General features: G+C 53.8%; 3 protein-coding genes across 7 annotated transcripts in view; all 3 read left to right on the top strand.

Annotated features, from left to right (window-relative positions):
• Window positions 1-68: 68 nt before the first annotated feature.
• EDC4 (enhancer of mRNA decapping 4) lies at window positions 69-12,308 on the top strand. Of its 4 annotated transcripts, XM_025370205.1 has the most exons (29): window positions 69-385; window positions 3,442-3,598; window positions 3,986-4,097; window positions 4,370-4,469; window positions 4,715-4,904; window positions 5,007-5,154; window positions 5,239-5,343; window positions 5,662-5,771; window positions 5,856-5,939; window positions 6,032-6,127; window positions 6,233-6,335; window positions 6,453-6,633; window positions 6,732-6,804; window positions 6,907-6,998; window positions 7,082-7,269; window positions 7,345-7,463; window positions 7,555-7,708; window positions 8,059-8,492; window positions 8,578-8,682; window positions 8,767-8,919; window positions 8,999-9,035; window positions 9,170-9,347; window positions 9,456-9,611; window positions 9,715-9,830; window positions 10,241-10,406; window positions 10,491-10,677; window positions 10,770-10,989; window positions 11,375-11,538; window positions 11,760-12,308. In XM_025370205.1, exons 1-29 carry the CDS (start codon window positions 304-306, stop codon window positions 11,950-11,952), a joined length of 4,203 nt encoding a protein of 1,400 aa, XP_025225990.1. In that variant the 5' UTR covers window positions 69-303; the 3' UTR covers window positions 11,953-12,308. The 4 variants fall into 4 exon arrangements, with proteins under 4 accessions (XP_025225990.1, XP_025225989.1, XP_025225988.1 ...); XM_025370204.1 differs by having other exon boundaries at window positions 8,578-8,919; XM_025370203.1 differs by having other exon boundaries at window positions 9,170-9,611.
• A 313-nt stretch (window positions 12,309-12,621) lies between these two features.
• NRN1L (neuritin 1 like) lies at window positions 12,622-16,697 on the top strand. Of its 2 annotated transcripts, none has more exons than XM_025370267.1 (3): window positions 12,622-12,808; window positions 13,538-13,670; window positions 13,790-14,184. In XM_025370267.1, exons 1-3 carry the CDS (start codon window positions 12,718-12,720, stop codon window positions 14,073-14,075), a joined length of 510 nt encoding a protein of 169 aa, XP_025226052.1. In that variant the 5' UTR covers window positions 12,622-12,717; the 3' UTR covers window positions 14,076-14,184. The 2 variants fall into 2 exon arrangements, with proteins under 2 accessions (XP_025226052.1, XP_025226053.1); XM_025370268.1 differs by lacking the exon at window positions 13,790-14,184 and adding an exon at window positions 16,509-16,697 and having other exon boundaries at window positions 12,695-12,808.
• Window positions 16,698-20,887: 4,190 nt separating this feature from the next.
• The window catches only part of PSKH1 (protein serine kinase H1), a 39,567-nt gene continuing 33,125 nt past the window's right edge, over window positions 20,888-27,329 (top strand). The window contains exon 1 of the mRNA XM_025370251.1: window positions 20,888-20,995. The gene's annotated coding sequence lies outside the window, so the exon portion shown is untranslated. The remainder of the gene's footprint in view (window positions 20,996-27,329) is intronic.

The following is a 27,329-nucleotide window of genomic DNA, read 5'->3' on the forward strand; positions in this document are numbered from 1 at the left end:
CGGGGCCGCCGAAGGGGACGGGCTGCGGGAGGGGTTTAGGCTTCCGCCCCCAGCCCGGAACCTTTCTTCTCCGTCCGTGGCAGGTTCCGGGAGCCTCGGCTAGTGGGGGCCGGAAGTGGAGGCGGTTGGTGGGGTTGGCGGGGCTCGGGGACGCTGCGCGGGCGGTGGTTTGCGAACTGCGGGTGGACTGAGTGTAGTGACCGGCGTCCTGCTGTCTCGCCCCGTCGCGGGTGGGCGAGGGTGGGTGGTGCGCGGCGGCGGCGGAACGAACGCGGTGCGGGCGGGGCGCCCGCCGCTGGGCTCATGGCCTCCTGCGCGAGCATCGATATCGAGGACGCCACGCAGCACCTGCGGGACATCCTCAAGCTGGACCGACCCGCGGGCGGTGAGCGGGGGTTGCGGGGGTGGGCCCCAGGCGAGCTGACAAAAGGGCGGCGCGCGTCTGAACCGCCCTTGGGGCCCGCAGCTCCCTTAGGACCAGCTCTGGATCCTCCTGGCGGGTAAGGGTGGACGGGGATTGACTGTGTCCCTCGTTTCCTGGCCCCGAGGTCTCTAGTGTTCCTGGGACTGGCCTAGCTTCTCTTCCCTTTCGCCATGGTTCAGAGGCCTGGTCTGGGCTCCGTATATGGAATTCTGGGCCTAGGCTTAAGCGCGATGCTGAAGAGCCGCCGGTCCCCGCCATAACTTGCCCTTCTCTCTGGAATAAAGACTCCAGGCCTCCCGTTCTGAAACTGATTTCCAGGAGGAAGGTGTCCAGCCTCAATTCCGTGTTCTTTCTGGGATGAAGGCAAACCACAGACCGCACCACCCTGACTGAATTAGGCTACAAATATCTCCAAGCCCTAATTTGTTCCCATTCATTCATATTTCTCTTTGGCTCTTAATGATACCTCAGAACTAATCTTGCCCCCAAAGATTCCCCAAGACACAGCTAACAGGGTTGTAATATACTGTTGTCATTGAAAGAGAGGAGTGTCTCGATACTGTGATGGGCATGGGAAGGGTGGAGGCTGATGAGTGCAGAGTGCAGGTCTGAGAGGGGAGAGTGGGCTAGGTCTGGTAATGTGAACAGGGTCTTGGGTGTCAGGAAAGGCACCCAAGGCATGTATGTAGAAGCCACCTATTAGGAAAAGGAAATAGCACGTGTGGAGGCACTAGTTTACTGACAGGTTTAGGGACCTCTGAAGTGGCCGGTGATGATGGTGTGGGTGTACAGTGGAGGACTGATGTTTCCTCAGATCTTGTTCTTACACCTGCTGGGAGGCCCAGACTGGCTGCTTCTGGAAGCAGGCACTGGTGCTCACTAGGGGTGGATTCAGCTAACCCCTACTTTCAGAAAATCCATCTGCTGCCTGAGACCACTGGGTCCTTTGTGCCAGGCCTGGAGTGTGTGCCCTCTTCACTCATGAGTTGGGCGTGGACCTCTTCTGCTGCTCAGCTGCTTTGCAGACTAGACTCTGCAGATATTTGGTAGAGCCTGGCATGGCCAACCATGTACAGCCTGGGCCTGCTTTTTGGTTGTCCTCATGGTACCCTTCATGGAAGGAAGAGTGGTCAGCTTGTCACTGAACAGCTAAAGTGGCTCTGATCCGAATGAAGTGGCCTGGAGGCTTTCCTTATAACTCCTTTGTTTATTGATTGGCACTTGACTCCCTTGTTTGCCAAGCAGCTCTTTCTTGTCTCCTCTCACTGAAGGACCAGGTCAGAACTCAGACTGTTGAGGGCTGGGCGCGGTGTCTCCCGCCTATAATCCCAGCACTTTGGGAGGCCGAGGTGGGTAGATTGCTTGAGGCCAGAAGTTCGAGACCAGCCTGGCCAACATGGTTTCCCAACATGGTGAAACCTCGTCTCTACTAAAAATACAAAAATTGGCCGGGCACAGTGGCTCACGCCTGTAATCTCAGCACTTTGGGAGGCCGAGGCGGGCGGATCACAAGGTCATGAGATCGAGACCATCCTGGCTAACTCGGTGAAACCCTGTCTCTACTAAACATACAAAAAATTAGCTGGGCATGGTGGCGGGCACCTGTAGTCCCAGCTGCTCGGGAGGCTGAGGCAGAAGAATGGTGTGAACCTGGGAGGCGGAGCTTGCAGTGAGCCAAGATCGCGCCACTGCATTCCAGCCTGGGCAACAAAGCAAGACTCCAAAGAAAAAAAAAAGCTGGGTATGGTGGCTCACGCCTGTAATCCCAGCACTTTGGGAGGCCGAGGCGCGTGGATCACAAGGTCAGGAGTTCGAGACCAGCCTGGTCAAGATGGTGAAACCCCATCTCTACTAAAAATTAAAAAAAAGTAGCCGGGCATGGTGGCACGTGCCTGTAGTCCCAGCTACTTGGGAGGCTGAGGCAGGAGAATCCCTTGAACCTGGGAGGCGGAGGTTGCTGTGAGCTGAGATCATGCCACTGAACTCTAGCCTGGGCAACAGAGCGAGACTCCATCTAAAAAAAAAAAAATTAGCTGAGCTGTAATCCCAGCTACTTGGGAGGCTGGTGCAGGAGAACTGCTTGAACCCAGAGGGTGGAGGTTGCAGTGAGCCAGAATCGCGCCAAAAGAACTGAAAGACTGTTGTGACTGGAAACTTGCTATGTTCCTGAATGTGGAGCCCTAGGCTCCTTGCCATTTGGGGATTTTGGAAATGAGCCTATGAGAGTGTTTGAAACCCAGCCAGTTGCAAAGAACTGAAATGCTGTCTTTCGTTACTCCACACTCTGTCCCATAGTTTCTCTCCTTTTGGTCCAGCTCCTTTATGTCCCTGCATTCTGTGTTTACTTGCCCAAGATAGCTTCTTCTGAGCCATTTCTGTGTGGGGCAGCCCCTTCCACATCTTACCAGTGCCCTTCCATGCCTTAGGAGCCCATCTTCTCTCCAGATCTTGACACTACATTGGTTTAGGCCATGATCTCTCTCACCCAGATTCTCAACCATTCTGCCTGCTATCTTAATCATCCCACTGGCCAGAACTGACCGCGTCACCTTCCCCTTTGAAACTCTTTATGGTTCTCATGGCCCACAGGGAAGAGTCTAAGTGCCACAGCATCATACCTGATGCCTCTGCAGCTTTGTTTTCCCTCCATCCTTCCTGTGTTTGTGTGTTCTGGCCACACTAACTGCTGTATAAGGTCTTTCCTGACCATTCCTATGCCCTCACTCAGAGTCCACAGAGTTCTGTAGTAACCCAGGCCTGAGTATTAACTGGCCTCAAAGGGTCCTTGATGGCTTGTACCCCTCCCCCAGGCAGAAGAGCCTCATGCTCATCCTTGGTCCTGCATACATCAGCGTTTATGGAACGAGAGATGAACACAGGGCCCTCCTCCTCATGGACATGCTTTGCTCAGTTGAGTGTTCCTAGAACACCTCATAGTTCTTGAAGGAAATTCTGCAAGGGGAGAAGCTTGTGGGCAGGTTGAGCAACCTGATCAGAGTGACCCTCTCTGTCCCCAGGCCCCAGTGCAGAGAGCCCACGGCCATCCAGTGCCTACAATGGGGACCTCAATGGGCTTCTGGTCCCAGACCCGCTCTGCTCAGGTGATGGTACCTCAACAAACAAGACTGGTCTTCGGACCATGCCACCCATTAACCTGCAAGAGAAGCAGGTCATGTGAGTACCTAGGAGACGACAATGGTGGTGATGGTGTGTTTGGGGTGTCTTCCTAGCTGAAGCCATGAGATGGGGAGTGAGCAGGGCCAGCAGCCTCTGCTGCTTCCTCTCTAGATGACCTGGGGTGGAGCTTGAGCTTGCACTAGGATGAGAGGCAAGGACAAGCTCAAGGGTTTGGCCTGGATACCTGGTTTAAAATGAAAGTAGACTCATTCCCAAGGAAGGAGGTGAGCAAGCGGAGCTGTGGGTCTGGGGCCAGTGTACCAGGCAAAGCTGACATTGGACTAGATACCTTTACCAGGCTGGCTATGTCCTCGCTTCCTCCCGTCCCTGCCCATTGAGCCTTTGGGTGAACAAGAGACAAAGTTTTTGCACTCTTCCCCACAGCTGTCTCTCAGGAGATGATAGCTCCACCTGCATTGGGATTTTGGCCAAGGAGGTGGAGATTGTGGCCAGCAGTGACTCTAGCATTTCAAGCAAGGCCCGGGGAAGCAACAAGGTAGGTACTAGGATGCTGTGGCAAATATAATGTATAGGGGCACACCCAGCCTTTCCGGTCTCCCTCATGCTGCCAGTTCCTGTGGGGCCACCTTGACACTTTCCCAGTTTCAGGAAGCCAGGGCTGGGTGCCAAGCCTCTGTGGGAGTCTGGCTCCAGGAGGTAACAGTGGGTAGCTGGACTTGCATCTGTGTCCTCTCCCATCCCCAGGGATGTTGGGGGCCACCTAGGCTCTAGGGAAGTTCCGTGACTTTTCTCACCCTGGGTTCTCAGGTGAAAATTCAGCCTGTCGCCAAGTATGACTGGGAGCAGAAGTACTACTATGGCAACCTGATTGCTGTGTCTAACTCCTTCTTGGCCTATGCCATTCGGGGTGAGTAAAGACAGTGGGGAGGAAGGAATGTTATGCTGGATGTCCAACAGAGCCAGTTCCAACATCAGGCCACTCAGGCCTTAGGGGTACAATGGAAGGTTTGTCCATGCTGCCTCTTGGGGAGCTGGGTGGGAAAACCAAGCTTGCGGCTATGGTGGTGGCAGGGAGACAGACAGGGGCAGTGCTTCTCTGCTGCTGCCTGAGCCTGGACATGTACTCATGGTCCACTGCTCTCCTGATTCCAGCTGCCAACAATGGCTCCGCCATGGTGCGGGTGATCAGTGTCAGCACTTCGGAGCGGACCTTGCTCAAGGGCTTCACAGGCAGTGTGGCTGATCTGGCTTTTGCACACCTCAACTCTCCACAGCTGGCCTGCCTGGATGAGGCAGGCAACCTGTTCGTGTGGCGCTTGGCTCTGGTTAATGGCAAAATTCAGTATCCATTCCTTCCCGTGGGTGGTGGGACTGAAGAAGGGTGGGCGGAGCTGGGGTGTTACGCCTCTTCATTCACCTATCTAGCCCTTAACACCCTGCTCAGAGAAGAGATCTTGGTCCATATCCGGCAGCCAGAGGGCACGCCACTGAACCACTTTCGCAGGATCATCTGGTGCCCCTTCATCCCTGAGGAGAGCGAGGACTGCTGTGAGGAGAGCAGCCCGACGGTGGCCCTGCTGCATGAAGACCGGGTGAGGGGGCTGGCATGGCGAGGAGGCGCCAGAGAAGCCATAGTGTGGGGATGGGCTGCACACTCACCTCTCTGTGCCTTCCAGGCTGAGGTGTGGGACCTGGACATGCTCCGCTCCAGCCACAGCACTTGGCCTGTGGATGTCAGCCAGATCAAGCAGGGCTTCATTGTGGTAAAAGGTCATAGCACGGTAAGCCTGTGACTCCCTGCCTCCCCTGCCCTCCCCTTCCTCATATCCGTCCTCTGTTCCCTGTATCCACAGCTGTCCGGGCAGCTTTACTAGCATTCTGTCCATGGGGACTCTGAGCTCAAAGTGGCCCTTGCCTGTGCAGTTTTCTCCTTACCTCACAGCACCCTGCAGGTCTGGCCTTCTCTAGGGACCCTGTTCATTCAGTCAGTCACACAAGCATGCCAGTCCCACCATGAGTCAGTTCAGCTCATTACCATCCTCATTTGGGAGGTACTTGTTCTCACCTCTAGTCAGCAAAGCTTTTTGGGTTCTTTCTAGTGCCTCAGTGAAGGAGCCCTCTCCCCTGATGGGACTGTGCTGGCTACTGCGAGCCATGATGGCTATGTCAAGTTCTGGCAGATCTACATTGAGGGGCAAGATGAGCCAAGGTAAGGCAGGGCCTCAGGGACCAGGATCCTCCCGAGGTAGCCGACCGGACTGCTCACTCAGGCCCCTCATCTGCCTACCTGCAGGTGTCTGCACGAGTGGAAGCCTCATGATGGGCGGCCCCTCTCCTGCCTCCTGTTCTGTGACAACCATAAGAAACAAGACCCTGAGTGAGTGAGTGGGCAGCCTAGTGGGTGGTGGGCTGGACCATGGCTCCCAGCAGGCGGCCCAGCCAGCCAGTCAGTGCCTTGTTGCCTTGCAGTGTCCCTTTCTGGAGGTTCCTTATTACTGGTGCTGACCAGAACCGAGAGCTAAAGATGTGGTGTACGGTGTCCTGGACCTGCCTGCAGACTATTCGGTAAGGAGTAGTTGGAAGGCTGGGGGACTGGGCAGGGGCAGCAGGGTTGGGAATGTGGCTTCCTTCAGTTCTCAGCCTCATTCATTCTGCTTTGTGGCTCTCTAGCTTCTCCCCAGATATCTTCAGCTCAGTGAGTGTGCCCCCTAGCCTCAAGGTTTGCTTGGACCTCTCAGCAGAATACCTGATTCTCAGTGATGTGCAACGGAAGGTAGGCTGCCATGGGGTACCCTGGGCAGAGCTGGGATTATAGAGGAAGGCCGGGGGGCAGGTGGCGCATTGCAGCCCTTAGCCTCTGAGCTCAGCTAGGAACGTTCTGCCTGTGCAGGTCCTCTATGTGATGGAGCTGCTGCAGAACCAGGAGGAGGGCCATGCCTGCTTCAGCTCCATCTCGGAGTTCCTGCTCACCCACCCTGTGCTGAGCTTCGGTATCCAGGTTGTGAGTCGCTGCCGGCTACGGCACACTGAGGTGCTGCCTGCCGAAGAGGAAAATGACAGCCTGGGTGCTGGTGAGCTGCCCCAGGGTCAGAGCTATGTGTCCATATATCTAGGGGGTGTGGAGGCACAGAGAGGGCCAGGGGCTTCATCATCCACACTATCCTTTCAGATGGTACCCATGGAGCTGGTGCCATGGAGTCTGCAGCTGGTGTGCTCATCAAGCTCTTTTGTGTGCATACTAAGTGAGTGTCTGGGGAGGCCCATCAGTGTCCTGTCTGTGTTTGTCTCCACTCTACTGATCCTTGCCCTTGGAGCACTTTATTCTCCCCCTTATTTTCCTGCAGGGCACTGCAAGATGTGCAGATCCGTTTCCAGCCACAGCTGAACCCTGATGTGGTGGCCCCACTCCCCACCCACACTGCCCACGAGGACTTTAGTGAGTAGGGCGTGAGAGGGAGGTAGGGTAAGTTGGACTGACCAGGGTCTGAGATCTGACTCAAGTGGCAACTTGCCCTGCAGCATTTGGAGAGTCTCAACCCGAACTGGGCTCCGAGGGCCTGGGGTCAGCCGCTCACGGCTCCCAGCCTGACCTCCGACGAATCGTGGAGCTGCCTGCACCTGCCAACTTCCTCAGTCTGAGCAGTGAGACCAAGCCCAAGTTGATGACACCTGACGCCTTCATGACACCTAGCGCCTCCTTGCAGCAGGTACTCTCCCAAGGTAGGGGGACCTGGGAATGCCTCAGCCATAGGCCACAGGTCTTATTCCCTGCATCTCCCCAGATCACTGCCTCTCCCAGCAGCAGCAGCAGTGGTAGCAGCAGCAGCAGCAGCAGCAGCAGCTCCCTTACAGCTGTGTCTGCCATGAGCAGCACCTCAGCTGTGGACCCCTCCTTGACCAGGTGAGGCAAGGGTGAGAGATGGAGGATGGCAGGGGCTGGTACCAGATGATGCCAAGCTCTGGCTGCTGACACCTCAAGCTTCTCCCACCAGGCCACCTGAGGAGCTGACTTTGAGCCCCAAGCTGCAGCTGGATGGCAGCCTGACAATGAGCAGCAGCGGCAGCCTGCAGGCAAGCCCACGCGGCCTCCTGCCCGGCCTGCTCCCAGCCCCAGCCGACAAACTGACTCCTAAGGGGCCGGGCCAGGTGTGTGAATGGGTGTGTGTGTGAAGTGTGGGGAGCAGGTGGGCGGCAGCAGGGAAGGTAGGTGGTGGGTTCCTCCCGACCCCCCTGCTGCTGATCCTGCTCTACCCAACATGGTCCATGTTTCCCTGAGGTCATTTCACCCTCCTGTGTTTCTTGGTGGGTGTCTTCTCAGCCTCCCTGTCCCCACCTCCTCTTCTGGGCTGTGGCCTCGTTTTTGACCTGTATCCCCACTTGACCTTTTGACTCTGCTGCCCCGTCTCTCATTACTACTAATACTAATGCTTCGTGTCTGTGCCCCCATCCCTGCCTCACCTCCTGTCACTTAAGCCTCCATCTTTGGCCCACCTCAGGTGCCTACTGCCGCCTCTGCACTGTCCCTGGAGCTGCAGGAAGTGGAGCCCCTGGGGCTACCCCAAGCCTCCCCTAGCCGCACCCGTTCCCCTGATGTCATCTCCTCAGCTTCCACTGCCCTGTCCCAGGACATCCCTGAGATTGCATCTGAGGCCCTGCCCCGTGGTTTTGGCTCCTCTGCACCAGAGGGCCTTGAGCCAGACAGTATGGCTTCAGCCGCCTCAGCACTGCACCTACTGTCCCCACGGCCCCGGCCAGGGCCCGAGCTCGGCCCCCAGCTTGGCCTTGATGGAGGCCCTGGGGACGGAGATCGGCATAGTACCCCCTCCCTCCTGGAGGCAGCCTTGACCCAGGAGGCCTCGACTCCTGACAGTCAGGTTTGGCCCACAGCACCTGACATTACTCGTGAGACCTGCAGCACCCTGGCAGAAAGGTGAGGAGCTTGGGAGGGGAAAAGTGTGTTAGCAGGAGGGACTTCAGATAGATTCATCCTCTGCTGAGTTGGCCTGTCCTTCCAGCCCCAGGAATGGCCTTCAGGAAAAGCACAAGAGCCTGGCCTTCCACCGACCACCATATCACCTGCTGCAGCAACGTGACAGTCAGGATGCCAGTGCTGAGCAAAGGTGGGTGCCACTCTACACCATTGTCCTCATGGGGGGATGGGCAGCAAGTGGGCAGAGGCTTACTCCTCCTTCCCCTTCCCACAGTGACCATGATGATGAGGTGGCCAGCCTTGCCTCTGCTTCAGGAGGCTTTGGCACCAAAGTTCCTGCTCCACGGCTGCCTGCCAAGGACTGGAAGACCAAGGGATCCCCTCGAACCTCACCCAAGCTCAAAAGGAAAAGCAAGAAGGATGATGGGTAGGGAGGAATCCTAGGGAGGGAGAGGGTGGTCTCCAGGCTGCCTGACGTAGCCTGAGGTGCTTCTCACCTATGGCAGGGATGCAGCCATGGGATCCCGGCTCACAGAGCACCAGGTAAGTGAACGAGCCCACTTTGTACTTGTGGAACTTCACCCTGCCGGGGTGGAGAAGGGCTCTGGGCCATTACCTGGTCTGGTGTGTGGGGATGGGTGGGGCAGGCATCGTGTGACTGTCAGTGCTATTGACAGGTGCCAGAGCCCCCTGAGGACTGGCCAGCCCTAATTTGGCAACAGCAGAGAGAGCTGGCAGAGCTGCGGCACAGCCAAGAAGAGCTGCTGCAGCGTCTGTGTACCCAACTCGAAGGCCTGCAGAGCACAGTTACAGGCCACGTAGAACGTGCCCTTGAGACCCGGCACGAGCAGGAGCGTATCCTTGAGACTGGTAGCACAACATGGCATAGGGATGGGGGCAGCATTCTTGGCCTGGGAAGGAGTACACGACCTGCTCCAGGCCTGTTCCTTAGCTACGGCGCAGAGCGGCGGCTGGAGCGAGCACTGGCTGAGGGGCAGCAGCGGGGAGGGCAGCTGCAGGAGCAGCTGACACAACAGTTGTCCCAAGCACTGTCTTCAGCTGTAGCTGGGCGGCTAGAGCGCAGCATACGGGATGAGATCAAGAAGACAGTCCCTCCATGTGAGTTTCGCATGCAGATTCCTTTTGGGTGGTTCAGGTGGAAGTGGGGGTACTTGTCAAGCTTCTTCTCATGGCTCCACCTCCCCCTCTTCCCCTCTGCCAGGTGTCTCAAGGAGTCTGGAGCCTATGGCAGGCCAACTGAGCAACTCAGTGGCTACCAAGCTCACAGCTGTGGAGGGCAGCATGAAAGAGAACATCTCCAAGCTGCTCAAGTCCAAGGTGCTATAGGGCCCAAGATGTGGGTGGAGGTGGTGGTTCCTGGGCCTAGTCAGGCCAGGTTGGGCTCAGGTTTTCAGGGTTTTTTTTTTTTGAGATGGAGTCTCACTCTGCCTCCCAGGCTGGAGTGCAATGGTGCAATCTCAGCTCCCTGCAACCTCTGCCTTCCGGGTTCAAGTGATTCTCCTGCCTCAGCCTGCCAAGTAGCTGGGGCTACAGGCGTGCGCCACCACACCCAGCTAATTTTTGTATTTTTAGTGGAGACAGGATTTCACCATGTTGGCCGGGGTGGTCTCGATCTCCTGATCTCATGATCTGCCCGCCTCGGCCTCCCAAAGTGCTAGGATTACAGGTGTGAGCCACTGCGCCCAGCAGGCTCAGGTTTTCAACTTGGCCCCCTCTTCTAACCCCAGAACTTGACTGATGCCATCGCCCGAGCAGCTGCAGACACATTACAGGGGCCGATGCAGGCAGCCTACCGGGAAGCCTTCCAGAGTGTGGTGCTGCCGGCCTTTGAGAAGAGCTGCCAGGCCATGTTCCAGCAAATCAATGATAGCTTCCGACTGGGGACACAGGAATGTGAGTGGGGTCATATGGCCCAAGGTGGGAGGGGTTATCCTCTTTCCTTCTGTTCCTCTTATAGTCCCTGTGGTCACCCCTCAGACTTGCAGCAGCTAGAAAGCCACATGAAGAGCCGGAAGGCACGGGAACAGGAGGCCAGGGAGCCTGTGCTGGCCCAGCTGCGGGGCCTGGTCAGCACACTGCAGAGTGCCACTGAGCAGATGGCAGCCACCGTGGCCAGCAGTGTTCGGGCTGAGGTGCAGCACCAGCTGCATGTGGCTGTGGGCAGGTGTGTGGGCAGAGTACTGGGCAAGGTGGTGGGCTTGAGGAAGGCCAGACTGGGCTCCTTGTCCACTTCACCTCACTCACTTCCCTTTGCAGCCTTCAGGAGTCCATTTTAGCACAGGTACAGCGCATCGTTAAGGGTGAGGTGAGTGTGGCGCTCAAGGAGCAGCAGGCCGCCGTCACCTCCAGCATCATGCAGGCCATGCGCTCAGCTGCTGGCACACCTGTCCCCTCTGCCCACCTTGACTGCCAGGCCCAGCAAGCCCATATCCTGCAGCTGCTGCAGCAGGGCCACCTCAATCAGGCCTTCCAGCAGGTATGATAGGCGTTAGGCCCTGGTAAGGGTCACGTGTCTCTTGACAAGGCCCACACACCATACATTCCACCCACCAGCTTTGCACCTTCTGGCCCCAGCAGACTGTTCTTGGTTCCCTTTGGCCTCCAGGCCATTGTCCCTGCTGCTTCCTCTTCCTGGACCCCCTTCTTCCCACCTAGCCCACCTTGCTTTACAACTACCCTTCTCAGGAACCATTTCCCAATCCCCTAGGGTAACTATACAACCCTGCGGGGCTCTCTCTGAGTCCCTCTGGAGCCCTCACTAGCGCACCCCGTTGTCTTCCTCCCTCAGGCCACACAGTTCAGATAAACAGACATTCCATCCTGATATTTGCTATAAACACTGCTCTTTTTTTCTCCTCCAGGCACTGACAGCTGCTGACCTGAACCTGGTGCTGTATGTGTGTGAAACTGTAGACCCAGCCCAGGTTTTTGGGCAGCCACCCTGCCCACTCTCTCAGCCTGTGCTCCTTTCCCTCATCCAGCAGCTGGCATCTGACCTTGGCACTCGAACTGACCTCAAGCTCAGGTAAGTGGGGGCAGCCAGGAATGGGGAGATGAGCTGGGGAGTGGGGGAGTGGGAGCGAGCAGTTTGAAGCTACACCCACTTCTGCCTGAATCCTCTCCCTAATTTTCTCCACCAATCCTCTCTGCCCTCACCCAGAGGGTTCCCTCTGGGCTTCAGTGCCACCAGGGGGCGCTCCCATCTGCTGGTGCCCACCTGTAGCCTGTCCTTTCCCCCATCCCCAGCTACCTGGAAGAGGCCGTGATGCATCTGGACCACAGTGACCCCATCACTCGGGACCACATGGGCTCCGTTATGGCCCAGGTGCGCCAAAAGCTTTTTCAGTTCCTGCAGGCTGAGCCACACAACTCACTTGGCAAAGCGGCCCGGCGTCTCAGCCTCATGCTGCATGGTCTTGTGACCCCCAGCCTCCCTTAGCTGCTAAGCCTGCCTTGCCCAGGGGTGGGATGGCACTGAAGGCCATCACACAGGCCTAGGCCGAGGCAGGGTCACGGCTGGCCTTTACCTGCTCAGGCCCCCATCTCTGGGGTGTTTGGGGGTCAGGGAGCAGGGAGCACTGGCCGTGGTCTACAGGGTGTGGTAGTCAGAAGGTTTAGGCTGGGCCCAGGGCAGGTATTGTGCCTGCTTGGGTTCTGCCATACCTGGAGCATGACCCTGAGATCGTGACACCACTTGAGTGGAATTTTCCATGTTCCTTTTTACCTCTAATTTGGATCTTTTTGTTTTTGAAAAATATTGAGAAATTCAATTAAATGCTTTTGGAATAAAATGGAGTGTGTGTGTGCTTTTGGTTTGTCTTTGGTGTGACTCTCATAACTGCCCTCTGTTCCTTCCCTGCCCCTCTCTTCCCTGTGGAGCTCTGTCTGTCTAGGCCAACCCAGCCAAGGGGCGGGGTTACCCACTCATCTGCTCCAACTGCCTTCCCAGATCTCCCTTCTCCCTCCTTTTATGGGGTGAGGGTCCAGGGCCCTGCTCAGCACCAGCCTGTGCTTCTGGGAATTTCTGCTCTCTGAGGTCCCTTCTCGCTCCTTTTCCCATTTGGGTGTTGGAGGCGGAGCCGCCGGCTGGGTTCGGAGCCCCACCCCCGGCTTCCATCCAATCACCGTCCCTCCCTCCGGGGGCTGGGCGGACGGGCTGCACTCCAAGCTGCTAGCTCCCGCACTAGGCTCTCAGCCAGGGACGATGCGCCGCTGCCACTGCCGCTGCTGCCGCCGCCGCCGCTGCTGCTGGCAACCACCCCGTGCCCTGAGGCCGTTGCTGTTGCTGCCCCTCGGTGAGTGCGGGCGTCCGGGGCCCGGGCCACACCCCCTTCTCGCCCAGCCAGGCCAGACTGGGCATAGGGTGTGTGGGAACACTGGGCACCAGGGTGGAGAAGAGTTGCAAGGGCTCCAGGAAGGTGTGCTGGTGACTTCAGGACAGAAAGTGAGAGGCACAAATAGCCCTAGTTATGGGAGAAGGACTCCAAAATTTGCATCCCCTCTTATGATAAAGGGAGACATGCCAATGGCAGGACTTATAGATCGGTCATAGGATCCCTAAGTCCTCTCTGAGGGTCTGGCCTGGATCCCAATACCTCTGCATCCTGCCCTGTCTCTCCAAAAATACCTATCTTTAGAGAGAGTTTGGAGGGCCAAGCAAAGCTTGTCTAAACCGCAGAGAGATGCACCTGTTTCTAGTCCCGGGCCTCTGGACCACCCTCCCCTCCACCCTATCCTGATTCCTTCACGTGAACCCTCCTCATCCCACCTGGGGCCCCAGAAGCTCAGAGGAAGAGCTGATTTGGGGGACACAACATCCCCTCCCCCTGTGCAAATCCCAGTCTGGGTCTTACCTTGAAGGGGGCCTGGGTAGGTAATCCCGATTTGCCCTTTAGTTCCCTAGGGCACCCTTTTTCCGCTGAGTCACATCCCCAGAGTGCTCCCAAGTAAACAAGCCCCTGGGGGCTGGGGGAAGGGCCTGGCTCATCCTATCTACCATTCCCCCACCCCCACCCCACTTCTAGTCCTTGTACCTCGCCTGGCAGCAGCTGCAGCGGGCCCAAACCGCTGTGACACCATATACCAGGGCTTCGCCGAGTGTCTCATCCGCTTGGGGGACGGCATGGGCCGCGGAGGCGAGCTGGAGACCATCTGCAGGTACCAGCGGTTGCGAGGCAGTGGCCCAACCTGTGCCACCATTGGGGACTGAACCTTTTATTTCCCAAACCAAAATCTCCTTGCCTCACCTAATCCCCCTAATCCCACTCCCTTAACAGATCTTGGAATGACTTCCATGCCTGTGCCTCTCGGGTCCTGTTGGGCTGTCCGGAGGAGGCAGCTGCAGTGTGGGAATCACTACAGCAAGAAGCTCGCCGGGCCCCCCATCCGAATAACTTGCACACTCTGTGCAGCGCCCCGGTGCATGTTCGGGAGCGCGGTACAGGCTCCGAAACCAACCAGGAGACACTGCCAGCTGCAGCACTTGCACTCCCCATGGCCCCTGCGCCCCCACTGCTGGCGGCTGCTCTGGCTCTGACCTACCTCCTGGGGCCTCTGGCCTAGCCTATCAGGTCAGGTGGCAGTGCCTGTGCCTCCAGCCCTGCCCTGGCGGTGGTTGTCCAGGCTCTGCAGAGCGCAGCAGGGCTTTTCATTAAAGGTATTTATATTTGTACTAAGCTCCTTCCTTTCTCCTGGCTGCGGCCTTGCTTGGCTGGGGCCAGGGACTCCCAGAAACTGATCCTTTGCTTGGATGGAATGGGCGGGGCTGAGGGCCACCACAGGGGACTCAATCTTCCTCCTTACAAACACTGGTTTCCCAGTGGCAGCGCAAAGCTTTCCATTTCGTGCAGGTCCCAAGAGCTCCTCCAGTGGAGACCAGAGATCTGCCGGAATGCACAGTCTTCCTCTACTTTCCTATGCTGGCTTGGGGTCAGGAGGGCGGGGTCTCAGCCCTGCACTCCTAGCACTGCCTACCCCTTCTATCCCGGCCCCTGGGGGCCAGGTGAGCTGGTGAAGTGCCCTTGATCTCAGCTCCACCCCCTCCCCAGCCTCTGGGCTCCTGACCATTTCACCTCCTCCTCTCTCTGCCTGTCACCTCAGCCTTCAAGGCACAGCACAGACTGTGTGCTCAGTCCCTTCCTCTGGCTTTCTGGTCTGTCTGAAGGAGGCCTGTTCTAGAAGGTGGGGAGCCTCTGTTGAAGTCCACATTCAAGCCCCTGATATGACCTGAAGTGGCAAAAACTGGGGTTACTGTAAGGGTTCCTCTGGCCTCTGCTCTCCACAACCTTGTTCTTTGAGAAAAGGTAGGCGGTGTGTTGTCAAAACAACTGCAGAAGGCTTTCTGGAAGCCGTGGAATGACAGCATGTGGTGTGCGAGGAGCCCCTCTTCATACCGGTGGAAAGGAAGAGCAAAATCAGCTAGGCAGAATCTGAGGAAGGAGGAAGCCTTCTGGGGGTGGGACCTTCTGATCAGCCTTCTCCCACCACTGTCAGGATCCTATTCCAAGCCATCACCCCACGGTTTATAGAGGCACTGCCATAGTCTCCTCATTGACTTATATTATCGCTCCCTCCACTTTATTTTTATTTATTTATTTTTTTTGAGATGGAGTCTTGCTCTTGTCACCCAGGCTGGAATGCAGTGGCGCAATCTTGGCTCACTGCAACCTCCACCTCCTGGGTTCAAGCAATTCTCCTGCCTCAGCCTCCCTAGTAGCTGGGATTACAGGTGCCCGCCACCATGCCCAACTAATTTTGTATTTTTAGTAGAGGTGGGTTTCACCATGTTGGCCAGGCTGGTCTCGAACTCCTGACCTCAGGTGATCTGACCCCCTTGGCCTCCCAAAGTGCTGGGATTGCAGGCATGAGCCACCATGTTCGGCCTTATTCTTTACTTTCTAAATTGAAAAACTCAGCCGGGTGCAGTGGCTCACTCTTGTAGTATCACCTCCTCTAGGAACTATTCCCTAACCCTGACTACAAGCTGAATCAGAAGGCTCCTCTAGGTCCACACAGCTCCTGGATTCCCTTCTGCCTCAGTACTGATAGCACTAGCTTGTTATTGTCTAGGTACAGGTCAGAATTCCCCACTGTGGATTCCCCAAGGGGAGGAAGTCCTTTTTGTCAGAATCCTCGTTGTGTCTCTAGCATCCATCCTAGGGCTGGATATAAAGGGTGCACTTGTGGGAGGGTGTGGAATGAAAGATAGAGCTCTTAAGTCCAGCATGGGTAGTGCTACAGTCAGCAAGAGCTTGGACTGAGAATGACCCCACTGTGGAGGTGTGTCATTTTAGGGTGGCACCTTTACCCTGGGCATACTGCTAGGAAGGATGGTGCTGGGGCTGTATATCCCAGAAGTCTTCCAGAGCTGGGCTTGGATGACCAGGAGCAGGGGCCTGGCTGTTCTGGCCAGCCATCAGGGAGATTACCATCCTCCTACTGTGACCTACTTTTCCCCTGGTTTTTGCTCTCTAAGTCCCTACTCTTCCATGGAATAGAGTGGGGCTTGGGGAGGGGGGAAAGAATCTGCTCTCTGGCCAGGGGCTTAAGGGCTTTGTGTGTTTTATCCTAGAGCTGGAGGAGAGGGGTGGGCTGATAGCCAAGCTGGCTGGGCCCTGGGCACAGCTGCCCAGGCCAGAGCATCATGGTGATGGTGTTTCGCACATTTGTTTATTTATTTATTTATTTATTTATTTTGAGATGGAGTCTCGCTGTGTCGCCCGGGCTGGAGTGCAGTGGCCGGATCTCAGCTCACTGCAAGCTCTGCCTCCTGGGTTTTTACGCCATTCTCCTGCCTCAGCCTCCCGAGTAGCTGGGACTACAGGCGCCCGCCACCTCGCCCAGCTAGTTTTTTTGTATTTTTAGTAGAGACGGGGTTTCACCGTGTTAGCCAGGATGGTCTCGATCTCCTGACCTCGTGATCCGCCCGTCTCGGCCTCCCAAAGTGCTGGGATTACAGGCTTGAGCCACTGCGCCCGGCGTTTCGCACATTTGAAGCACTGTGGACAAGGAGTACCTTATTGTTCTGAGAGAGCCTAAGGGATGGATGTCCTGAATCCAGTCCCCTCTGCATTAATGTATCTCTTCACCTAAGGACCTCCCTCCTGCTCTTCTCCAGAGCCCAAACCAGCACACAGTAAGGGTTCAATAAATATTTGTTAATTAATGCACTGAATGTCTGTAAAACAGGAGTGTTGTGTAGATTTCTGAGTGCCATCAACCTGGAATTCATATTACTTTTAACCCTCACAACAACTCTGTAAGGTCAGGATTATGACCCCCCCCGCTTATATTTTATTTATTTATTTTATTTTTATTTTATTTATTTATTTATTTATTTTTGAGACGGAGTCTCGCTCTGTTAGTGCAGTGGCGCGATCTCGGCTCACTGCAAGCTCCGCCTCCTGGGTTCACGCCATTCTCCTGCCTCAGCCTCCCAAGTAGCTGGGACTACAAGCGCCCGCCACCACACCTGGCTAATTTTTTGCGTTTTTAGTAGAGACGGGGCTTCACCGTGTTAGTCAGGATGGTCTCGATCTCCTGACCTCGTGATCCGTCTGCCTCGGCCTCCCAAAGTGCTGGGATTACAGGCGTGAGCCACCGCACCCAGCCTTTATTTTATTTTTTGAGACAAAGTCTCATTCTGTCACTCAGGCTGGAGTGCAGCAACCCAATCCTGGCTCACTGCAGCCTTGACCTCCTGGGCTCAAGCGATTCTCCAGCCTCAGCCTCTTGTGTAGCTAGGACTATAGGTCTGTGCTATCACACCCAGCTAATTTTATATTTTGGCAGAGACAGGGTCTCATTATGTCACCCAGGCTGGTCTCGAACTCTTGGCCTCAAATGATCCTCCTCCCTCAGCCACCCAAAGTGTTGAGATTACAAGCACGGAGCTAACCTTATTATATAGCTAAGAAAAATGAGGCTTATGGGCCAGACGTGGTGGTTCATGCCTGTAAGCCCTGCATTTTGGGAGGCTGAGGCAGGTGGATCACCTGAGGTTGGGAGTTCGAGACCAGTCTGACCAACATGGAGAAACCCTGTCTCTACTAAAAATACAAAAAATTAGCTGGGTGTGGTGGTGCATGCCTGTAATCTCAGCTACTCAGGAGGCTGAGGCAGGAGAATTGCTTGAACCTGGAAGGCAGAGGTTACGGTGAGGCAAGATCGTGCCATTGCACTCTAGCCTGAACAAGAGTGAAACTCCATCTCAAAAAAAAAAAAAAGAGAAAGAAAAATGAGGCTTATGGCCCAGCACAGTGGTCCATGCCTGTAATCCCAGCACCTTGGAAGGCTGAGGTGGGAGGATCACTTAAGGCCCTATGTCAACAAATAGGCCAGGCGTGGTGGCTCAGGCCTGTAATCCCAGCACTTTGGGAGGCTGAGGCTGGCAGATCACCTGAGGTTGAGGAGAGTTCGAGACCAGCCTAACCAACATGAAGAAACCCTCTCTCTACTACAAGTACAAAATTAGGCCAGGCACGATAGCTCACACCTGTAATCCCAGCACTTTGGGAAGCTGAGGCAGGAGAATCGCTTGAACCTGGGAGGCAGAGGTTGCAGTGAGCTGAGATCATGCAATTGCACTCCAGCCTGGAAAACGAGCAAAACTCCGTCTCAAAATACATAAATAAATAAGCAAGTCAGGCATGGTGGTGCGTGCCTGTAGACTTAGCTATTTGGGAGGCTGAGGTATAGGGGGATTTTAAGGAATCAGAGAGACCAATGGGGTTCAGGAGGATATTTATTAATTATTTAGGTTCACCGGTCCAGTCGGATTAAAATCTGAAGGACTGAGCCCTGAACAAAGAGTTAAGTTACCTTTTAAGCATTTTGTGGGGCAGGGGGAGCTCTTTGCAGGGGGAAGCATATTACAGAAGCAAGAAACAAAGCCAGTTATTAAATTAATTGAGACATGCATTACATCATTTCTTACTTTTCAAGGAGAAGCATGTTTTACGACTTGAGTTTATCTGTCTAGTGACCTTGCAACTGCACAGCTAGGGAAACGGGGTCTTCACAATGCCTGGGAAAGGAGGAGAGATAAGGCTCACTAGCCGCAGAAAAACAGGCAGTTAATTTTTAAAGGACTCCAGCTCTTTCTCTTTCTCAGGGGGAATTGGATTTTCTTATATACAACTGAGTTTCTGCTTACACATTCTTCAATTTCTTGTAATTCCTGTTCCAGAGGCAAAGGATCCCTTGAGCCTAGGAGTTCGAGGTTACAGTGAGCTTTGATTGATGCCACGCACTCCAGCCTGGATGACAGAGCAAGACCCTGTCTCTATTAAAAAAATAAAAAAGGCTGGGAGCAGTGGCTCACGCCTATAATCTCAGCACTTTGGGAGGCCGAGGCCAGTGGATCATCTGAGGTCAGGAGTTCAAGACCAACCTGGCCAAAATTTAAAAAATAAAATGAGGCTAATGAGGCAGATGTCTTGCTTAAAGTCAAACAGCTCTGGAAGTGTCAGAGCTGGGATTTGATCCCAGGTATGTTTGGCCCCAAAGTCTATACCCTTAATTATTGCACTAGACTTTTGGAAACAATTTTTTAACTTTTTTTTTTTTTTTTGAGACGGAGTTTCACTCTTGTCGCCCAGGCTGGCATGCAATGGCGCGATCTCGGTTCACTACAACCTCTGCCTCCCGGGTTCAAGCAATTCTCCTGCCTCAGCCTCCCAAGTAGCTGGGATTACAGGCGCCCGCCACCACACCTAGCTAATTTTTGTATTTTTGGTAGCAATGGGGTTTCACCATGTTAGCCAGGCTGGTCTCGAACTCCTGACCTCAGGTGATCTGCCCACCTGGGCCTCCAAAAGTGCTAGGATTATAGGCGTGAGGCACTGCGCTGGCCACCATTGTTCTTTTTAAATGAAATCTTGTATGAAACCTTACTACGGCTGGGCGTGGTGTCTCACACCTGTAATCCCAGCACTTTGGGAGGCCGAGGAGGGCAGATCGCCTGAGGTTAGGAGTTCGAGACCAGCTTGGCCAACATGGTGAAACCGTCTCTACTAAAAATACAAAAGGGCTGAGCGTGGTGGCTCACGCCTGTAATCCCAGCACTTTGGGAGGCTGAGGTGGGTGGATCAGGAGGTCAGGAGATCGAGACCATCTCGGCTAACACGGTGAAACCCTGTCTCTACTAAAAATATAAAAAATTACCCGGGCGTGGTGGTGGGCCCCTGTAGTTCCAGCTACTTGGGAGGCTGAGGCAGGAGAATGGCATGAACCCAGGAGGCAGAGCTTGCCGTGAGCCGAGATTGCGCCACTGCACTCCAGCCTGGGTGACAGAGCGAGACTCCATCTCAACAACAACAACAAAAAATTAAAATTAAAAATAAAAATAAGAAAATTAACCAGGCATGCCTGGATAATTTTTGTATTTTTAGTAGAGACGGGGTTTCACCTTGTTGGTCAGACTGGTCTCAAAATCCTGACCTGAGGTGATCCACCTGCCTTAGCCTCCCAAAGTGCAGGGATTACAAGCATGAGCAACTGCACCCAGCCGACGACAATGTTTTATTGGTGTTAATTTATTTTTAGGTTTAAAGTATAACATTAGCTTATACAGTCAATCAAAGACAGTTCCATGTGCAAAGTACATACTCAATAAAGATTTGAATACATGAGCCACTGAAATGGGGAAGATGGATGGAGGTTACAATGCACTTACCATCTGCAGCACCTATTTTTCCCCCTCCAAGTTGGGTTGACTGTAAAGTGAACCAGTTCTGATCCTATAGAGAAGTCATCGTGAATGGTAACAATTTTTTTAAAATCCGCTTGCTTTTCAGACTCGGGATATAAATTAAATTAACAACAACAAATAACCATGAGTCCAGAAGTTGGCCCAAGATTGACTTCACCAATCTACAAGTTAACCATTTGCACCTCTTCTTTGATAGAGGCCAAATTCAACACATGGAGTTCTGAAATTATTCTAATTGCAGTTTTCAAAAATATATTTTGTTAATGAAATTTAAGTCAATCCTTTGCGGAGTTCCAGAGGCACTTCCAGAAACCTCTGTTGGAAAGCATTGTTTACCCAAGCTAGCACTACAGAGTCCCCTTTCCCCCAACCAGAAACTTGAAACTTTCTCCTTATTTCCCGCGATCCCTCGTTTTTCCATCACGGATCTGTCCGGCAGACAGCGGTCAAGTTTCTTTGAGCGACAAATAGATCCACCCGCTCAGGAGAGTGCCTGTCCCCGCCCCGGAGAGTGCCTGTCCCCGCCCCGAACAGGTTGATTGGCAGGCCACGCTCGGAGATCCGCCAGCCGCGTAGCCCAGCTTCGTGAGAGTCCGCCCCGTCCCGCCCCGTAGGTTTGTTTTGGCTTCAGCTGCGCGCTGTGATGACGCCACGACGCTAACGCCCGAGAATGGCGGCAGCGGCGGCGGCGGCGAAGTCGGTGGCCGCGGCCACTGCCTGGAGATGGCCCACAGAGCCACCGAGACGCCGAAGAGCCCGCCGTCCGCGCGAGGTGAGGCGGCCCGGCCCAGGACGACGGCCCGACGGGCGGGAGGGGCGGCCGAACTGTGGTCGTGGTCGCTTTCTGGCGCACTGGGGCCTGCCCCTGGTCAGCCCGCAGCGTCGGCCCGTGTCCCATGCGCCAGGGCCTACAGGGTTGGAGAGCAGGTCGGGCGATGGCTGCTCGGGTCCCCGGCGTCCGAGTTCGGACTGGCCTCGGAACGTGCTGTCTTGCTGGGTATCCCGTCTCTAGGCCCGCGTGGGCCTGGTGGACGTGGTCGGTTGCCCTGCCTGCTTGCTGTTTAGCCGCCCCGCGTCCAGAGCGGGTCAGGTTTATCCAACCTGGTTGTCCTTGTCCTTACTGCCTTCTCGCGCCCGGCGCCTACTCCACACTCCTCCTTTGCATCTGCCAGGGGCCGGCGGGGCAGCTGATAGCTTCCTTGTCAGGCTGGGAAATAGCAGGTTTGAGCCCAGCTGGATTGCCTGCTTGGCAAGCTTGTCATTCCTCTACCTGCAAGGGGAAGCCTAGCCCCTCACACTTAGTCCCCCTCCATAAAGCGGCTGAAGTGATAATTCCCACCTGAAAATCTGAATAAGTCCGTCACTGCCTGAAAGTGGTTCCTTAGTGCCTTCAAGACAAAGGCCACGCTTCTTAGCAAGGCATTCAGGGCTCTTCATAATCTGGTGAAGGCTTAACGAGCCAGTCAACACCAGAGCGCTTTTGTGCTCCCTTTACGTAGTTTATTGTTGTTAAAGCGTGTGGTGCTCCTGTTAGCTCTGGTTTCATATCTTTGTGCTTTAGTATTACTAATTTTGAGACAAGGTCTCTTGCCCAAGCTGGAGTGCAATGGCTCATTCATAGCTCACTGCAGCCTTGAACTCCTGGATTCAAATGATCCTCCCACCTCAGCCTCCCGAGTAGCTGAGACAACAGGCGCTCCCCTCCACGCCTGGCTAAGTTTTAACATTTTTTGTAGAGCCTGGGAGTCTGGCTTTGTTGCCAGGGCTGGCTTCAAGAGACCCTCCCGCCTAGGCTCCCAACGTATTGAGATTATTAATACAAGCGTGAGCCACTGTGCTTGGTCCCCTTGTGCTTTAGATACGCAGTTTTCTCAGTTCGCAATACGCTGCCTTCCACCCCACCGACCACCTACCAGTGTTGGAAACTTACATCTGTCCTATAAAATCCACCTGAGATGTCACTTCCTAGGAAAAAAAACCTCCCTTGCTTGACATACAACCATTAACTCCTCATATCCATGCTGCTACTATTGAGTACATCCTGTTGTGTCACATGGTGGTCTTCTGTGTGCATATGTCTGGCTCTGTGCCTGGGCATAAAATAGGGGCTAGCCTCCAGTAGCATTTGCTGAATGCTGACTTATGAATGGATAGATTCAGCTGTATTTTTGAGCACCTATCAGGGCTAGGATCTGAGATGAGCACAGCAAATGCAAGCGTATGTGTGTGGTAGGTGGTACAGCCTCTTAATCCTGGATAGTCCAAAATCTCCTGGGATAATTTTGTGATACAAATTCAAAAGCCTCACTGTCTGAGGTTTTTTTTTCTTTTTGAGACGGAGTTTCGCTCTTTTCGCCCAGGCTAGAGTGCAATGGCACAATCTTGGTTCACTGCAACCTCTGCCCCCCAGGTTCAAGTGATTCTCCTGCCTCAGCCTCCAGAGTAGCTGGGATTACAGGCAAGCGCCACTACACCCAACTAATTTTTGTATTTTTTTTTTTTTTTTTGAGACGGAGTTTTTTCGCTCTGTCGCCCAGGCTGGAGTGCAGTGGCCGGATCTCAGCTCACTACAAGCTCCGCCTCCCGGGTTCACGCCATTCTCCTGCCTCAGCCTCCCGAGTAGCTGGGACTACAGGCGCCTGCCACCTCGCCCGGCTAGTTTTTTGTACTTTTTTAGTAGAGACGGGGTTTCACCATATTAACCAGGATGGTCTCGATCTCCTGACCTCGTGATCCGCCCGTCTCGGCCTCCCAAAGTGCTGGGATTACAGGCTTGAGCCACCGCGCCCGGCCTAATTTTTGTATTTTTAGTAGAGATGGGGTTTTACCATGTTGGCCAGGCTGGTCTCGAACTCCTGACCTCAGGTGGTCCACCTGCCTTGGCCTCCCAAAGTGCTGGGATTACAGGAATGAGCCACTATGCCCGGCTGAGATTCTTTTTCTTTTTTTTTTTTTTAAACAGAGACCATGTCTTGCCATGTTGCCCCAGCTGGTGTCGAACTCCTGGGCTCAAGCAGTCCTCCCACCTTGGCCTCCCAAAGTTTTGGGGTTACAGGCAAGAGCCACTGCACCTGGCCCACTCCTTGAGATTTTGATGAAGATGATCTGGGGTAGAAATCTGTTTTTTTTTTTTTTTTTTTTTTTGAGACGGAGTCTCGCTCTGTCGCCCAGGCTGGAGTGCAGTGGCGCCATCTCGGCTCACTGCAAGCTCCGCCTCCTGGGTTCACGCCATTCTCCTGCCTCCACGCCATTCTCCTGCCTCAGCCTCCCTACCAGCTGGGACTACAGGCGCCCACCACCATGCCTAGCTAATTTTTTATATTTTTAGTAGAGACGTGGTTTCACTGTGTTAGCCAGGATGGTCTCAATCTCCTGACCTCGTGATCCGCCCACCTCGGCCTCCCAAAGTGTTGGGATTACAGGCGTGAGCCATCGCGCGCAGCTGGAATCTGTTTTTTTTTTTTTTTTTTTTTTGAGATGGAGTCTTGCTCTGTCACCCAGGCTGGTAGTGCAGTGGTGCAATCTCAGCTCACTGCAACCTTTGCCTCCCAGGTTCAAGCGATTCTCCTGCCTCAGCCTCCCGAGTAGCTGGGATTATAGGCACGCACCACCACACCTGGCTAATTTTTGTATTCTTAGTAGAGACGGGGTTTCATCCTGTTAGCCAGGCTGGTCTTGAACTCTTGACCTCGTGATCCACCCGTCTCAGCCTCCCAAAGTGTTGGGATTACAGGCGTGAGCCACCTCGTCCGGCAAGGTATCTGTATATTGAAAAAACTTCCCAGGTAACTTTACTGTGCTTTCTTGTTGAAGATCTTTGTCATTGCCTAAGAAAACTGTTGTCTCCTTTGTCCAGTGAGAAGGGCTTGCCTTGTGAACTCCTGTTGTCATCTCATGCCTAGAAGCATGGGCTTTGGTGTCAGAAAGACCTGGATTCAGTTTCTGGCTTTTCTGAAATCTTGAGGTTCTCTAAGTCCTAATTTCCTTATTCCAAAATAGGAATAATCGTGCCTACTACATGTGCTTGTAGAGAGGAGTGAGATGGTACATATAAGATCCTTAGCATAGTTGGCACTCAGTTAATGGAAGCCACTTTTATTGCTAATGCTCCTCTTCGCAGAGTTTCCCTTGTCAAAAGAAGGACTTGTCTTCTTTTTTCTTTTCTTTTTTTTTTTTTTGGGACGATACCTCGCTCTGTCGCCAGGCTGGAGTGCGATGGCGTGAGCTCGGCTAGCTACAACCTCCGACTCCCAGGTTCAAGCCGTTCTCCTGTCTCAGCCTCCCGAGTAGCTGGGACTACAGATGCCTGCCACCATACCCGGCTAATTTTTTTTTTTTTGAGACGGAGTTTTGCTCTTGTTGCCCAGGCTAGAGTGCAATGGCGCTATCTCAGCTCACCGCAACCTCCACCTCCCAGGTTCAAGCAATTCTCCTACCTCAGCCTTCCCAAATAGCTGGGATTATAGGCATGCGCCACCAAGCCCATTGTATTTTTAGTAGAGATGGGGTTTCTCCATGTGGGTCAGGCTGGTCTCAAATTCCTGACCTCAGGTGATCCACCCACCTCGGCCTCCCAAAGTGCTGGGATTACAAGCCTGAGCCACCACAACTGGCTAGAAGGTCTTGTCTTAATAAGCCTGTTTGTTCTTCAGGCTTAGTTGTGTGTAGGAAGTGCTTTGTATTATATGGTTTCCTCAAGGTCATTTCTGGTCATTGGGGAAAACTGATAATAGTGTGCTTGCTTTTTTTTTTTTTTTGAGACGGAGAATCTGAAGTAGGTGCTGGAGTTCTCTATCAATCACAAGTTCATAGTTAAATGAGTGAGACTTTGCTTTGGCCTTCTGTTTTACTTTGGAAGTGTGAGTTTGTAATATGGGCAACTTAGGTCCTCTTCACAGCTTCCCAGCTGTATGATGTGAATGGGCTATAGGTGTGCCAAAGTATCAACCCTTAAGCTTCACGATAGCTGAGAACAGCTGTCTCCATTGACTCCCGGGTGTTATGCAATAGTATCATTCTATCATTCTCTGTGTATATCTTGGCATGGAGAAAAATTTTTGAGAGAAAGAAGTACAGCACTGGAAGAAAGGAAGCAGTTTTGCTTGTTGAGAACTGGAGAGAGACTTATTTATTTGAACTCCCTTTCCTTCCAGGAATCTTACTCAATGAGCATTAAGCTAGTTTGTGTTGGCTAGGTCATCACTGAACTAATTCTTGGTACAGCCCTCTGTTGCCATGGTGTCTGATGTGATGCTAAGGTGGAAAAATGTGATGTTTTCATTTGCTGGGAGAACGTTTTCTTTCCAAGCTGCCAGCCTTGAAATGGCCTCTCAGGGCATCCTAAGAGTCATGGATCAAGGGACTGTTGGTGTGGAGCCATCCAGGCTGTAAGTTCCTTGAGAGTAGAGACTATGGCTACCTGCTTTTTGTTTGTCACAACCTCTGGCAGAGTTCCTGACCCACAGCAGGAATTCAGTAAATATTTCTGGGTTGAACATGGAATTTTGGAAGGAGAACCCCAGGTGCATTGCCAGGGTCTATATTTCTGATGATGGCATGGTCTCACTCTGTTGCCAGGCTGGATTGCAGTGGCATAATCATAGCTCACTGCAACCTTGCCTTCCCATGTTCAAGTGACTCTCACCTCAGCCTCCTGAGTGGGACTACAGGCACACAGCACCACACCCAGCTAATTTTTTTTGTTTTTTTGAGATGGAGTCTTGCTCTGTCGCCCAGGCTGGAGTGCAGTGGCGCCATCTCGGCTCACTAGAAGCTCTGCCTCCTGGGTTCACACCATTCTCCTGCCTCAGCCTCCCAAGTAGCTGGGACTACAGGCGCACACCACCATGCCCGGCTAATTTTTTGTCTGTTTTTAGTAGAGATGGGGTTTCATTCTGTTGGCCAGGGTGGTCTTGAACTCTTGACCCCATGATCCACCTTCATCAGCCTTCCAAAGTGCTGGGATTACAGGTGTGAGCCACTGCGCCCGGCCACACCCGGCTAATTTTTTTAACATGTTTTTGTAGAGAGGCCAAGACAGGCAGATCACTTGGGCTCAAGAGTTCGAGAACAGCCTGGGCAACATGGTGAAACCCTGTCTCTACTGAAAATACAAAGATTAGCCGGGCATCCTAGTTCTCGGGAGGCTGAGGCACAAGAACCGCTTGAACCCGGGAGGCGGAGGCTGCAGCGAGCCGAGATTGTGCCACTGCACTCCAACCTGGGTGACAGAGTGAGACCCTATCCCGAAAAAAAAGAAAAAACTTTTTTTTCTGTAGAGACAAGGTCTTGTTATGTTACCCAGCCTGGTTTCAAACTCTTGGCTTCAAGCAATCCTCCTGTCCTTGCCCCCAGAGTGTTGGGATTATAGGCGTGTGCCACTGCATCCAGCCTTATTTCTGGAATTATTGAGAAATTACTAACTACTTCATTTTGGTAGACAGTTTTTCTTTTTCTTTTTTTTTCTTTTTTTTTTTTTTTGAGACGGAGTCTCGCTCTCTTGCCCAGGCTGGAGTGCAGTGGCCGGATCTCAGCTCACTGCAAGCTCCGCCTCCTGGGTTCACGCCATTCTCCTGCCTCAGCCTCCCGAGTAGCTGGGACTACAGGCGCCCGCCACCTTGCCCGGCTAGTTTTTTGTATTTCTTAGTAGAGACGGGGTTTCACCGTGTTAGCCAGGATGGTCTCAATCTCCTGACCTCGTGATCCACCCGTCTCGGCCTCCCAAAGTGCTGGGATTACAGGCTTGAGCCACCGCGCCCGGCCCAGTTTTTCTTTTTCTTTCTTTTTTTTTTTTTTTTTGAGACGGAGTCTCGCTGTGTCGCCCAGGCTGGAGTGCGGTGGCGCGATCTCGGCTCACTGCAAGCTCCGCCTCCCGGGTTCACGCCATTCTCCCGCCTCAGCCTCCGAGTAGCTGGGACTACAGGCGCCCGCCACCACGCCCGGCTAGTTTTTTGTATTTTTAGTAGAGACGGGGTTTCACCATGTTAGCCAGGATGGTCTCGATCTGCTGACCTCGTGATCCACCCGCCTCGGCCTCCCAAAGTGCTGGGATTGGGATTACAGGCTTGAGCCACCGCGCCCGGCCTCTTTTTTTTTTTTTTTTTTTT

The sequence above is a fragment of the Theropithecus gelada genome, chromosome 20 (genome assembly GCF_003255815.1).
Source record: "Theropithecus gelada isolate Dixy chromosome 20, Tgel_1.0, whole genome shotgun sequence".
Taxonomy (NCBI): domain Eukaryota; kingdom Metazoa; phylum Chordata; class Mammalia; order Primates; family Cercopithecidae; genus Theropithecus; species Theropithecus gelada.

Excerpts from the sequence above, each read along its gene's own strand:
- EDC4 (XM_025370202.1), top strand. The coding sequence starts at position 304 with ATGGCCTCCTGCGCGAGCATCGATATCGAGGACGCCACGCAGCACCTG. Across the intron at positions 4,470-4,714 it reads CTTGGCCTATGCCATTCGGG|CTGCCAACAATGGCTCCGCC; the intron begins GTGAGTAAAGAC and ends TCCTGATTCCAG. Across the intron at positions 8,493-8,577 it reads TGCAGCACCCTGGCAGAAAG|CCCCAGGAATGGCCTTCAGG; the intron begins GTGAGGAGCTTG and ends CTGTCCTTCCAG.
- NRN1L (XM_025370267.1), top strand. The coding sequence starts at position 12,718 with ATGCGCCGCTGCCACTGCCGCTGCTGCCGCCGCCGCCGCTGCTGCTGG. Across the intron at positions 12,809-13,537 it reads GTTGCTGTTGCTGCCCCTCG|TCCTTGTACCTCGCCTGGCA; the intron begins GTGAGTGCGGGC and ends CCCCACTTCTAG. Across the intron at positions 13,671-13,789 it reads GAGCTGGAGACCATCTGCAG|ATCTTGGAATGACTTCCATG; the intron begins GTACCAGCGGTT and ends CTCCCTTAACAG.